Source organism: Macaca thibetana, chromosome 12, assembly GCF_024542745.1.
Source record: "Macaca thibetana thibetana isolate TM-01 chromosome 12, ASM2454274v1, whole genome shotgun sequence".
Taxonomy (NCBI): domain Eukaryota; kingdom Metazoa; phylum Chordata; class Mammalia; order Primates; family Cercopithecidae; genus Macaca; species Macaca thibetana.
In genome coordinates, this window is record NC_065589.1 from 31,100,667 (window position 1) to 31,116,098 (window position 15,432).

Genomic DNA, 15,432 nt, shown 5'->3' on the forward strand with positions numbered 1-15,432 from the left:
CTTCTAATTGTCTGTCTCCTGATTTCTGCACGTCCCTATAAGGCATCATGGGCCTTTATATATTCCCTTAGGCATGGGGGTCTAGTCATTTTTGATGCTTGCTTTTTCTCTCTTCACTGTTAAGTTTATACTTTTAATCAGTTTTGCTGCTGTTAATACTTTTTCTCACCATATCTCCTTTTAAACTTTCGTAATCTGTCTTTCACTGTTACTCATGAGGAGTCTTAAAACAGTCAGCTAAACTAATTTTCTCGCATCTCTTTTCCTTTTCCTGATTATCTATCTTACAACTTTCTACCAGAATAATTTTCCTAATATGCCCTTATGATTATATTTTAAAGGAAAAAGGATTTAGAGAAAAATATACTAAGAATCTAGGCTTCACTATCCAGTTAGAATGCTTCTGACTTTGGACAAGTTGTATAGCCTACTTCAGATTCACCATACATCAATAATCAATTATATTGGAAGAATTATTTCACATAACACATATAAAATATCTAGTAAAAGGAACTTTGTTCATTAATCCTGCAAGAAATGTCCAGTGACTCTAGATAGATGTCCAAAAATCCTGGTATTTTTCCTACAACTGTATTCACTTCTTAAAGTCTTTTCCCATCTCACATCATCCAAATCTTCAGTATGCGTCAAGGCCACTAACTCCCCGATGCACACTCGTAGGTCTCCTCAGCAGGAAAAAAGGCGACCAGCAGGCCAATGTAAGTAGAAAATACATCATCTGAATAAAGAGTAGTGATACTTCCCAAGAAAGACACTTCTTTACTCCCTCTTTATTAGCATTTTATTTTTTAAAATTTTTTCTTTCAGTCTAAAACAAGGATTGGGGAATCTAAAGTATAGTAAAAAGAAATTCAAAAATGCTTTATATACAGAATTGACTATGAAGGAAACAAACAAACCAAGCTATTATTTTAAAATGTTTGTAAGGCTAGGCTTGATGGTTCACAGCTGTAATCCTAGCACTTTGGAAGGCCGAGGTGGGCAGATCACCCGAGGTCAGGAGTTTGAGACCAGCCTGGCCAACATGGTGAAACCCTGTCTCTACTAAAAATACAAAAATTAGCTGGGCATGGTGGTGGGTGCCTGTAATCCCAGCTATTCAGGAGGCTGAGGCAGGAGAGTCACTTGAACTCAGGAGGTAGAGGTTGCAGTGAGCCGAGATGGCGCCACTGTACTCCTGCCTGGAGAACGGAGTAAGACTCCTTCTCAAAAAAAAAAAAGTTCGCAAACACTCTGAAAATGGGATTGCTCTAAATCTGTCTTATGTAGTTGTGCCCAATAAGCATGACACAAACGTGTATGTTTTATGCTCCCATATAAAGGTAGAGGCAATTTATACATAGAATATATTCTCTATTAGCAACAAAGTATCTGAAGTTATAGTGCATAGAATGAATGGAGATTTTAAGGCAAAGGAAACATTTTAAATATGGGAAAAAGAATGGTGCCAGCCATAATTTATCCCTCTCCCACTTTTCTTCACAGAGCAGTGTTTATGTAATACTTTCTGCTCTATTATGAAACTTAAATTCCTTATCATGCCGAACAATTTTGGTATGTAATGTAACTGAAATTGTAAGAACTGAATCCTCGATTTTTAAATCTTTTGCTCTGATGCTTCATATTACCTTGCCCATATAATAAGTAAGTAATAGGACACAGTGATACTTAATGGTTAATTCGTTTTGTAATTAAATATTTATAATATTCTGCTTGTGTCACTAAACAGATCCTTATATATATTCTATCTAGATAATAGTATATAAACAATTATAAAGGTACTGTATTAGTATAGTATACAGATATATGATATTGTATAATAGGTATAAACTGTGGAAAAATTAATAAAAGCATCAAAACTTCATCTGACCTCTTAAAAACCCTGTTAAAAAGAAAGTTCTCCCTGGCATAATTCTTTTTCAACACGTTAGTTGTAGAAAACCCTGGGTGTAGAAATTCCTAGATAGATTGTATATATTCTGAGGATGGTGTCCTTAACATGAGAATATTTGCCTGAAAGTCGAGTGTATAAGTTTATGTACTTCCCCAAAATTTGAAAACACGAACAAAAGCCCATGGATATGTGTAGATGTTACCTGTAAAGAGAAGGATTTGCTGTGAAACTACTTGAAATTTTTTCTCAGAAGCTGATTTAGATATGAAAGAATCAGATTATATTTACATATTCATTTAATGGCAATATTGCTACTGAAGTATGTTTGCAACACTGTGTTATTGAATGAAATATTGCATTCACATATTGAAAAAAAGATTGATTTTAACACATGAAGGCAAGTCACAAAACATTCAAATTTGCTTAGGAAGGGGGACAGTACATTGTGATTCATTTACTTCAGCACTTAAAGTTTTGGTCATATTTGAAATGTAATAGAGGAATCCTGAGCCTTAATCAAAGGACAGAGACCTATTGTAATCCCCCAGGTCTCATCAGCTAAAAACTGTAAGATCACTTTCATTTGCTCAAAAAGAAAAGATGTGTCACGTTTATAAAGCAGGTTGAATTCTGCGTCAGAATAAGCACTACTTGCAGGAGAAAAAGAACTCCCTTAACGTAGCTCTCCTTGCCCTAGGCAGTAACCCTTAAAATGTCTTCTGGGGAATTTCAATGTCTCCTGGTGTTTCAAGGTCTCTTGTTTCAAATCTGAACTGTTTTGGGGAAGGCGGAACAGAGTAGCAGTACAATAGGTACTGTCACTGTAATAATAGATACTGCTTGTCTTTACCTTTCTTAAAGGAAATCCCGTTTAAGTTAAAAAAAAAAAAAAAAAAAAAAAACCTTTTAACTGTTTTCTCACTGAGAAAACAAACTGAAGCTAAAAGAAGAATGTCACTTATAAACTTTACACCCAAGCATATAAAGGATTTAATAAAAGTAAATCACAATGAATATAGCAATACAGATAAAATGATAGTCCAAAGAGAAGTAAAATATTAAGATATAACTAAATATAAAGTCAAAAGTTCTGTGAAAAACCCTAAATACATTTATGTGCATTTTGTATTCTCTACTATCAAGCATAGATATTGAAGAAATACCTGAAAAATATTTGTTTAAATATATCATCTTTAGAAAGAGAAAAAATATAATAGCTGAAAGTTTAATGGACTTGAGACTCCAATACATAAAATGTTAGCATTACTATTTATGTTATCCAGGCATCTTTTCTATTTTCTTATATTTAATATGGAGTTTATAAGATATGTGTTACATAGTTATTGTGAAACTATATAATGTATGTGAAAATTAAATTCTAATCATAAAATATACAAGTATTGGAAATTATTAGAATGGAAAGTTCACATTCAGTCGAGCTAAATGATTTAAATTTAAAGGTAGTCTATGGGATCAAAAAAGCCTTTGGTTTACCTCTATAAAAGGGAATGATTTCTAGGAAAATCTGACATTCTAATTTTTGTTAGATTATTTCCCATTGAAAATAAGTGCATTGCTAGTGACACCCTGTATGCTATATGGCTGTCAAATCATGTGTTTCTCTTATGGAAACAGACCTTTACTATGTTTAAATTATACACATAATTAATAAAATATTGAAAATGTTATTGTTTTCAAAGTTATATTCCTTGTCTCATTGGTAATTATGAATGAATTATAAGAATTTTATGTTAATAGAGAGTCAATAGGTTTTTGATCAACTATATTTTTCTTACAGCAAGAACAATTTACAAAACAGAATATACCCCTGAGCATACATTTGGCTTCTGGGTAATGATAGACTCATGCTTTTGTCTATAGCCACTGTAAGATTTTCAGAAGAACGATAGGATGTAGGATGATGGCCAGTGTTACTAGTTATATTTTTTAAATGAAATATAACTTTATGGAGAATTATAACATTTGACCCTAGTTTATGAAATATCCATTTAAGTTACATATACATTCATAAAATGCATTAATTAATTTACTTTCCTAGAAAGTAAAACTTGCTGAAAATAAAACTAAGACACTTTGGTATGAACGTGTATATATGCACACACCTACACATACTCATGGGTTTTATGGCACAACAGAGTGTCATTAGCAATGCACTTATTTTCAATTGGAAATAATCTACTAAAAATGAAAATGTCAGATTTCATAGAAATTATTCCCTTTCATAAAGGTAAACTGAAGCGTTTTTTGATCCTATATACACATACACACACACACATACCCCAACATACACATTTTAATATAGAGATACAGGTAAATACTTATTAACTCACGGTATCCTAAATACCTTTCGATTGGGCTAAATATAGGATAAACATTTGATTTATTTCTCACATGGCGCACTTTAGAGAGTAAAAGGGGCATTATTGATTATTATGCATCGCCAAAATGGGATGCATAATTCCTAAACTTAAAGGTATTTGATTTAATGATAATACTAGAAATGATCTTGAAGCAAATTCATTAGATATCATGAATGTAAACATGACTATATAATTTCCTTCTGCATTTATTTTTTGTACTAGCTTAGGTAAAGAATGTATTTATGTGTATTTAAACTATTTGATGGTGGCAGTAAACTCACAATTGGTTAGAAGTAGACATATGATTAAAACATAGATTTGCCTGGCTCCAAAGCATCTTTCTGCCACAATAAGGAAAAGTCATACAGAATTTGAAAGATTAACATAAGGTAGTAATGTTGGAGATACTATTTTACCATGTTTTGCAATTTGCAAAGTTTATTTTTTTAAAAAAAGAAAAAAATCCCTGTTACATTTATCTGACTAGCCTGTCTTTGTTTGTTTTTCCTTCTTGTATACTTTAAAACAAAAATACACGCACACATTTTCAGTTTAACCTTTAGTGCCCATAGATAAGCAGTGATGCAGGTCTATGTCTGATGCAACAAATCCTGAAGACCTGTCTTCAAATGATTTAGTTTAACCTACAAGCTTCTAAAAGTGAAAGTCTTTGATTCATAGTCAATACTATGAATTGGAAGTATACCATCAGTGTTTTATAGAACTACAGGTTCTTTTATCTTTAGTTGAAAATTAGTCTGTATTCAAAAAAGTAAAGAAAATACACATATATTCAAAATTTAATAAACCTTTTATTTGGTGATGAACTTGCCTTACCTTTAAAAAAAAGGTAGAATCATAGAATTAACATTTTTTCCAATATTCATCAAAATACCAGCTTTACCAATTTAGAAAATACTATTGTTCTTTTTTAAAAGATAGCCAGTCCTTATAACATTAAATAGAAAGAGTATAACAAAATAGTTTTTTTAAAACATTTGGGTTTTAATCATAAATTATATTGACTTTATTACATTTTGTTTGTGGTCTGATATCTGAAAAAAAAACTGAACAATGGAAGAAAATATTTGGATGTTTTTAAAAATAAGGTCTCACATTTTATATTCTGATATATATATATACACACATATATATATGATGAGTAATATAGCTTGGAAAGATGCTGCTCTTTTATAAAATAATTGCATTCAAGTCAGTAGAATTTAATCCATTTCATTGTCTCTGAACTTCTAAATGAAATTATGAAAACCAAATCATATGCTTTTAAATAAATTAGCAAAGTTCGTTTGTGATTCAGAATCCCTGTGGGATTACTTTCTTCAGTGGTGGGAGGATATCAGTTTCATTATACTATTTCCAAGTCACAGAATAAAGTAAACTATCAATTGATCACATCCTTTTAGGGTGAAACCCCATCTCTACTAAAATTACAAAAATTAGTTGGGTGTGGTGCCGGTTGCCTGTAGTCCCAGCTACTCGGGAAGCTGAGGCAGGAGAATCACTTGAACCTGGGAGGTGGAGGTTGCAGTGAGCCAAGATCACACCACTGCACTCCAGCCTGGGTGACAGAGCGAGACTCCATCTAAAAAAAAAAAATAAAATCAATCACATTCAAGCTCAGAAACAGGTTGGTTGGTAATAGCCATTATCATCATTAGACCAAGGAGAGATGCACAGCCATTTAAAGAAGCAACTTAGGTTGCTATTTCCTCTTTACCCAAAGGGTCCTCATAAAAGGAGTTAAGTGTAAACTCTCAGGAAAAACAAACAAACAAACAAAAAGATATCTATCCTATACTTACAAATATCTAGGAATCGTAAAAATTCAGAGGAGTAGGAAATGTGAAAATAGTATTAACTTTTCAGATTATCTTGGTTTTATGGTACATAATGTTAAGAAGCATATGTAAGAAACATAATAGTAATTAAATGTCTCAGACATATCAAACTATAATGAATAGAAAATATATGCAAAAGTACTTAGATTGTAAAAGTGGACAAGGAATAACAAAATGAAATCTTAATTGAAAAAAAAGCAAAGTAAACATTCAAGAAAAAGAGAACAAAACTAAACTTTTAGACAATGATTTGTTTTTTCTACATTTTTCTTAAATTTAATAAACTTTTATTTCAAAAGAAATATAAATGGATTATAAAAATTTAGAAAATACAAATTAGTAAAAATAAGAACACTGTATTCATACTACCCAGAGACAACTACTATTTAGTATTTTATTTTACATTATTGCAGATCTATGCATCTGAGGATATATTTGTAGATATATATGAATATAGATTTTTTCATATTGAAGTTCTACTGTTTGGAAACCGAATCTTTTCAGTTTATGGTGCACGTCTTTCTGTTGCAGCAAATTATCTTCTCATCTTCTATATAATTTATATTCAGATCTCTCAAGTTTTCCAAAAAGACTCTATAACTGGTTTGTCTAAACCAGGATCTAATCCAGGATTACATTTTCTATCCAGTTGCTATGTCTATTAAGTCTTCTTAAGCTACGTCAGAACCTTTTTCATGGCACTCACTGAATAAAAAAGAACCTGCATGTTGTCTTATGGAATATTCCCTCCTCTTGATTTCACTGGTTGCTTGTTTGTGGTTAATGATTTATATTTCAAAAGTAAATTCTGTGGGAATAGGAAGAATGTGGCCTCTTAAAATGTTCAATAAAACACTTATGTATGATTTTTAAGTACAGAAATTGTAGTACTTTATTTCTTCAGGTTGTTTGTACCTCTACCATTCCTGTAGAGTGGTAAAAAAAACAGTAAAGAAATTCAAGTAAACCAAAAATATTGCTGTGAGAAAATACTGAAAGTAAATTCTAACTATAAAAACAGAAATTACTGTCTTGAGTTTTTGAATGTCTTATTTTGCCCATTACTTGCCTGTATAGTAATTATATGGCAATTGATCTCCACCAAAATAAAATAAAAGAGAGGTATTATTTTCTTCTCCTGGAAGTTTGTTCCTAAAAAATAACAACAACAACAACAAGCAAACAAAGAAACAAACAAAAAACAAAATAGAGCATTTTCTTTTCATGTACAGTGACATTGACATTTACATATATTTACATAAATATGTATACTACCTATTATTTTGCAAAATAAATAAGCAGAGAAAGTTTAGAGTTGGTCTGAATCTACAGTTGACAAAATGTTGGACACTAGTCTCAAATATACGTAAATATTTTGCAGTAAAATTTGGACTGAGAAAACAAAAATACAACCCTTTCAATAATAGTGAGTTTCCAGGGATATGTTAAGCATTTGGACTAAAAATTATACCTTTGGTTGAAACATAAAATATTTCCTGAAATACATATTTAACTTGCATGCTCAAAAATATGATCTTACACAAACAAAAACATATCACAGTGATGAGTTTTTGTCCATACTATAGTTTAATTTTCTCAGCAGAGATTTTTATATCTGCAGAAAATCCCATTTAGAAAAATCTAGTTGAATTATAGCAACATTTCGGTATACTATAGTACTTTGAGCTGTCAGGAAACAACCTTTAGGATGAACTACCTTTTTAGATTTTTCTGCAGTTTCATATGGCAATATAGTAGTCATGATCTTTAAAAGACATGATTTCATTTATAGAAGAAGTTACACAGATTTTTTTGTAAGCTTTTTAAACTTTTAAGATTTTATTAAGGATCATCCACCATTAATATTTCTGATGTATCTCTGAGCAGAATTTTATTTAGCAAGAGAAAGTATTTTTTAAGAAAATGTAGTATAATTTCTTTTAAAAACATAAATACAAGATATAAAATGCTTTATTATGGAAAGCATGAGCATGCAGGAAGTTCTTTTTTAGTTTTGATATCCATTGTGGCTTCATGGTCACATATTTTTTAGGTAACACCTGTGTGTTTCACTCAAGATTATTTCCTATGGTATACAAAATTCATATGATTAAGAACTCTGACCACGGAAACCTCAGAGATACTGCTCTACTCTAGAATAAGTTAAAAATCACAACTACTGCTGTTTAAGCAAGGAAAAAAATTATCTAAGAAGTGATCAGTTTCAAAATTATATCTTTGCTAACAATACATTACAAAAACATTTAAGAGTGAAGATTTCCAATCAATCTCTTCTTAATCCCTTTTTGGTACTGTTTACCACTTTTCACGTAATGCTTCATGTGCACACCTCTTTTATGAGTATATGATGCTTAGACACACTATTGATTCTAATACTCTTGTCGTTATTCTGAAAACATGTCTGAACCAATTCTTTATCCTTTATCCTTTCTCCTGACCTTTTTCCTACCAGAGTTACACTAATAAGAGTTTCAAATAGCACTTTTGGCAATAAAAACTCTCGTATTGGTACCCTTATACTCCAGAAGCATGGGGTTTCTATGTGTTGAGACCACTCATTTTTGCATTAGAGCAGTATTTCCTAACTGGGGATGATGTTGACAGACTTTTGGCGATGTCTGGAGACATTGTCATGACTAGAGGATGGGGGTGCTACTATCTCGTGGATGGAAGTCAGGGATGCTACTAAACATCCTAAATTGCACAGGACACTTCGTGACAACAAGCTAGTATTCAGTCTCAAATGTCAGTAGTGCCACTGTTGTGAAAGCCTGCTTCAGAGAAATACTGAAAATAAAATTACAAACCACAACAATATTATTACAATGTATTTCCTGTTGATTCATATATAATAGCAAAATATTAAATGCACCAACACCAATGTTTTGGCATATGTTTTTCATACTGCTAGCAAGTGTTACATTTTTTTCATCAAATGGCATGTTGTGACTGTTCATCCTCAAAGATGAGTTGTATGTGCATGGTTTATTATTCGTAAAACACACACAAAAACAACTATAGTCTTTACCATGAGAAAGGTTTTGGTAGAGCAAAACCTAATGCACTTTTATATTTGCATTTCATCTAAATGACTAGATTTGTGAAATGTGATAACGTCTTGTACAACTGCTCTTTTCTCTTCCTCTGTCTTCTCTCTCTTCATACTTTTGTTTTGTTTTGTTTTTTCTCATTCTGGTTGTCAGAACTCCCCTGATTGCGGCTGGAGTAATTGGTGGGCTCTTCATTCTGGTCATTGTTGGTCTGACATTTGCTGTTTATGTTAGAAGGAAGAGCATCAAAAAGAAAAGAGCCTTGAGAAGATTCTTGGAAACAGAGGTGAGGTATTTATTTCTTCTCTTCATGTGTTTGGGGATTTTCATCAGGTTTAGAAGGTTTCGATGATGTTCAGTTATTTAATCCAAGTAAAATTCTGTTCAATGTCCTAATTAAATTTTTATTTTATAGTCCATTAAACAAAGCTTGTGAAAAGTCAGATTATATCGTAAAAATAGTCAAGGCTTCAAGGGGATAAATGGGAGTAGTCAACAAAATTATTGTATTGGGGAAAGTATCTGTTATTTTGTGTGTGTGGTTGGGGGGATTCCATTAGCAAGCTCTAGACAGGGGATATCTCTATAGCAGCAGATCTAGAAAATGTCTGCATCGAAAATTTCTCAGTGACAGAGCTAGAAAAATGTTAGAAAGAGAGAGAATCTTTCTGTTTCAGAACAAAACTAAACAGGCAAGGAATGCATGTTTTAATTAGGATCATTAAATTGGTAGTCAATGATCTCATTACACCAGCAGTGAAAGACTAAGCTTACAGGATAAAGCTTAGTATTGTAATCACACAGAACTTACAACACAATTTATGGGATGCATTTAATATTATGCATGGCGGTTATTGTGAGTATGTAAATTACTCATAAATGATTATAATGTCTTTTATATTGCTACACCGAGTTCTCTAGCACAAAAGCAGATAGTTTTCGTGGTACAGGATACAGGGAAAAAATAATTACAGGAGACTATGCATTACCAGACCCTTCTCAACTTCCATCCTACCTTTCTCCTGATACACACATCTGTGCCTATCTAAACAATTCAGAGCAATTCTGTTCTGAGATAAGCTTATCCAACGTTTGTTGTTTTTCTCATTGTCAGTCTGACAATTTGACTTTTCCTTTGAACACTGACAGGAATGAGAGGAATGGGAATTTTAATTCACTCACACATTTTGCATACTGATAATGAATTAAATTTTAGCTCTTTACCCAGAAATAAAGTCTAGATAGTAGTATCCTGTGAAAGTTTCTGGAGACTACGTTACAGCTTCTTCTAGGAAAACACTTTCTAAGGATTAAAGTTATCTGCAATTGGAATGAGCTGTCTCATGAACAGACATGTTCAAGCAAAATAAAGGTAGTCAATTACATACATGGGAAAAACTAAACATGATTCCTACTTTAGCTGGAAGCTTATGGAAGAGCAATTTGATTACTGTTAATCTTGCACATGTGAATGAAAATTTGGACATGACACATGTGCTTTGTGCTATGCATGTTTGCAATTTAGCTAGGATACTGGAGGCAGAGAGAACTCTATCTCATGGTCAGCTTGAGGCAGTTGGTGAGAGAATTCTGAGAAGCGAAGTATTGTAAACTAGAATTGGAAAGGAATTGAAAGCTTGGAACACAACATTTAGGTGACTGCATAATGGAAGAGAAATTCCCTTAACCACACACAGGGAAGGCTCATTGCCATGAAAAGAGTTGTGTTGCTTTATCTTGGTTTGTTTTTATAATGCAGTGCTTTATAAGAATGTCCTTCAAACTGTCATTTCCTTACTAAATAAACACACACTTATTGGTTTTATAAGCAGGTTCTGTTTTTATAGAAAATTATTCCTTAAGACTAAATTATTTTACATTTGGTGGTTAGATAATCGTAGAATTCCTATTTTTTTCTTAGTAAAAGAAAATAACTATGATTTTCTACCATCTTTTAAATAAAGGGGGAATTTTTAAGACGGTCAATTTAAATCTTTAAATACTGAAGCTAGAAATCTGCCTCAGAAGTGAACATTCATTGAATCTTGATATATTGTTTCCATACACTTAAAGTTGGTACACGTTCCTCAAATCATTTTGCTCCAGATTGTCTTTTTTATGTTACATGCATAAAACTAGAAAACATATTTTTTCCACACATGCTTACTGAGATGCACTGTAAGCTTGATGCTTTGGTAGATGGTGTGATTCAAAAATGTATTAATGAGACATGATCTCATCCTTTGAAAAGTAACAGATTTAGGGCCTACAATATGCCAGGCAACATTCTAGAATTTTCCACGTATGTTATCTCATTTCATCCTTTCTCAAGTTTCTAAGGTGATTATTGCTATACCTATTTCACAGACAAGAAATAAAGGTCTAGGAAGGGCAAATTGCTTCCTGTGAGTGGCAACACTGTCATATAAACCTCCAATTTTAAACCCACATGTCTGTAAAATATATTAAATGACACAGAAACATGTTTTTGTGAAATATATTAAATGATACCCAAGAAAAAAGAAGGCTAAAAAGGTGAGGTAGAATTGTAAAGTTTTCAAAATATGAAATTATTGCATGGTATATGCCAAAGCATATACACAATGTATATTTTAAGTATATCTCATCCAAGATGCTGAAGCCCCCTCCCAGTATTGTGTGATTTTATGTGACTTTTGTATATGATTTTTAAAAATGATTCATGAGTTATTCATTATACATATAGCATATGTATCAAAATCTACCCAACGATTTCTGTATGGTTGAGTTAACTTCAAATAAAGGGAACTCAGTTGAGCAATCATTTTGAAATTTTTCGAATAATTTAGTGATTCTTTCTGAGATTTTTAAAATGTGACTTGAATGCAGTTCTATGTTATCAAATTTACATTTATATAACTTAAATTTGAAAATGAAATTGAAGATGAGTTGTCAGACTCACAATTAAAAAAAATTTGAAGATAACCTAAGTTTATTGGTAATTTTTGATTACATTCTTCCTAAAATTCTTGCTTTAGCTACACTTACCTTCCCTCAAGAATCTTCCACTAATTAAGTAGGCCATGATTTTCACAGAAGCATGGTAATTCATAACCAAGCTGCAGCGCCACAGTGCACTTAGCTTTGTAAAGAGATACTTTGAAATACTGTGGTGAGTTCAAGACAATTTGAGTAGTAGTAGCCTTTGATTATTATGCTGGAAAAAAAAAAGACTATTTGTAAAGTTTAGTTCCTTAATTTAACTTTAAAAAGACAAAGAAACTCCTATTTCTTGCACTTGCCCTTTTACTCATACATAGATAAAAACCTAAAATTTTAACATAGGATACAGGCTTTTTGGTATCCAGAGCCTCTCTTAGACGTACATTTTTTTTTCTCACATATGCCAGTGATTGGCACGCGTGCACATACTTTGCCCCTTCTCATTCATTCCCCCAACTGAATCACATAGCAATGATGATATCTAAAACTATCAGCCTAATTTCACTACTTTGACCACACCCAGCCCACCCCATGATTAGGTAGGTTTCCCACCTTACTTTCACCCTTCTGACCTGTCCCACTCCCTGTTGTATTCTGCTGTATTTCTTCCTCCTCCTTCCTCTTGCTGTGCCCAGGCTGCTTTTCACAGTGGCCCTCCCAATGTCAACCCAATTTCATTATCTCAAGACTTAGACATCTCAATACTTGATTTTAAAGTGTACATTTTTTAGGAAGACAAAACTAGTGAGCCTCATTCCCCAGTAGTTGTTTGATTCCTTGCATTTCATAGCATTCACTTATGATCCAGAATCAAATCATAGAATTGTAGAACTATTGATCTAACAGGTACACTTGGGTCTCGGTACTTAAAATGTGTTCGAGGATCACCATGGTACCTGGGCATCCCTTAGAGTTCTATGCAAATGCAGACATTTCAGGTCTACTCCAGACCTACTGAACCAGGACCTGTATTTAACAAGAACTTGAGGTAATTCAGATGTACATTAAAGTTTTAACAGCACTGTCCTAGAGTTTTGGCATTGTGCTTTTTTTCCCCTCTCCTCTGACATATTTGTCCTGGCTTCCCAGGTATGTTTTAAGCTCTAAGAAGGCAGCATTTCCTTTCCTTAATGCATCAAATCTCGTAGCCTAGTATGCCTCAAGGTAGGCACACATTTGTTACTTGTGTTTGCTCTGACAAAGAGCAGGAGAAGAGAAAGGACAGGGTCTGAAAGAATGCATAAATGTGTCAGTGAATGGTGAGTGGTGCATATTACAAAGGTATTGGGTGTCAAGGCAAACTATATTTGTGCGTTTTTGCTTTGTGAGAAAGAGAACCAGAGAGAGAGAGAGAGAGAGAAAGAAAGAGAGAGAGGACTGACTATTGGATTGAAAGTATAATCTTCTTCCTTCCGCTTTGCAGTTGGTGGAACCTTTAACTCCCAGTGGCACAGCACCCAATCAAGCTCAACTTCGTATTTTGAAAGAAACTGAGTTGAAGAGGGTAAAAGTCCTTGGCTCGGGTGCTTTTGGAACGGTTTATAAAGTAAGTAAAAAACAATGCATATCTTTAGTTATTTTAAGTTTTGTTTTATACGTTTAAAAAATAATAGCCAATGGAGTTATTACTTTAGACAACCTAATTTTCTTATAATATTCAGAAAGGAAGACTTATAATATTGAGAATTTGCTGCACAAATGAATTCATTAATTTTTATTGAATGAGCTGGGATGGATACAGTCTTGAGAGAAAAGCAAGAAACTGATACAAAGCCAAGTATAGTTTTTTCTTTATACCTTTCTGAGCCCCTTATGTCATATTCCTTTTGGCAAATTTCTATTTTTATCCAACTATCAAGCCACAACCCATTTTCCATTACCCCTACACAGTGCTCCATGAACCCCAGACATGCCTGGGCAATATGCCATAATCCTTTATTCTTTTTTACTTCTGCTTTTTTATCCAAAGCCTCCCCATCAGGACCCTAGTAGTTGCTCTTTTTAGAATCTATTCAAATATGCTGATGTCTGCTATCTAAATCATTTTTTGCCTACCTGGTTACATTTATGATTTTGTAGATAATTACCATGGTTTTGATGTCTTTGTCATTATAAGCAAACTAAAGATGTGACATTATATGCAAAATTCAGGTCAGATAGGAGGAAAAGATGACATTATGTGTTTTCAATAAGAGATATTTCTGGAAAGGAAAAGCTCAAATGATGGCATGTGTATGTTTATGTATTTGCCTTAATTACAAGACCAATTCAGAAGCTAGGCCCAAGATTAAATGTGGTGAAATATATTTTAATGGTAAATAACAAGATTAAGAAACTCTTCTGGGCTAATGCTGAATTATTCTTGTAATATCGATTACTACAGTTCCCAAAAGTTACTTTGGCATTTTACATATATATAAATATATATATAATATATAAATATATAAATATACAATATATAAATATATATGATATAATATATATTTATATACATAAATTTATACATATAAATATAAATATATAAAATATTTTATATATAAATATATATTTATTACATTATATATATAAAATGTCAAAGTAACTTTTGGGAATTGTAGTAATGGATATTTTATGTATATAATATATATCAATATATGTATATAAATTATATATATTTATATAGTATATATTATAAATAATATATATTTATATATAATATATAAATATATAATATATTAAATATTATATATAAAAATATATGTTTATATATAATATATATAAATATTTTATATATATTTTTTTTGAGATGGAGTCTCTGTTGCTCAGGCAGTAGTGCAATGGCATAATATCCACTCACTGCAACCACAGCCTCCTGGGTTCCAGTGATTCTCCTGCCTTAGCCTCCCCAGTAGCTGGGATTACAGGCACGTACCACGACGCCTGGCTAATTTGTGTATTTTTAGTACAGATGAGGTTTCACCATGTTGGCCAGGCTGATCTCGAACTCCTGACAAGTGATCCACTCACCATGGCCTCCCAAAGTGCTAGGATTATAGGCATGAGCCACCATTCCCAGCTGGCATTTAATATATTTCTTAAAGCTATGTGTAAGCCTACATTTTACAAAGTATCTGTTAAAGTTAATTGGATCTTAGAAATGTTGCATTTCAAAATATTCTTCTTTTTAAAACAGTGATTTATTTTAAAAATACATTAATAATTAGAATATAAACCTTAATTTTTCT

The 15,432-nt window shown here is 32.3% G+C and overlaps 1 protein-coding gene across 5 annotated transcripts in view; it reads left to right on the plus strand.

Annotated features, from left to right (window-relative positions):
* Positions 1-15,432, plus strand: part of ERBB4 (erb-b2 receptor tyrosine kinase 4) — a 1,170,744-nt gene that overhangs the window by 905,525 nt on the left and 249,787 nt on the right. For all 5 annotated transcript variants that reach the window (XM_050751368.1, XM_050751370.1, XM_050751367.1 and 2 more), the window contains 2 exons: positions 9,380-9,512; positions 13,632-13,754. In XM_050751368.1, coding sequence (XP_050607325.1) covers positions 9,380-9,512; positions 13,632-13,754 — 256 coding nt within the window. The remainder of the gene's footprint in view (positions 1-9,379; positions 9,513-13,631; positions 13,755-15,432) is intronic.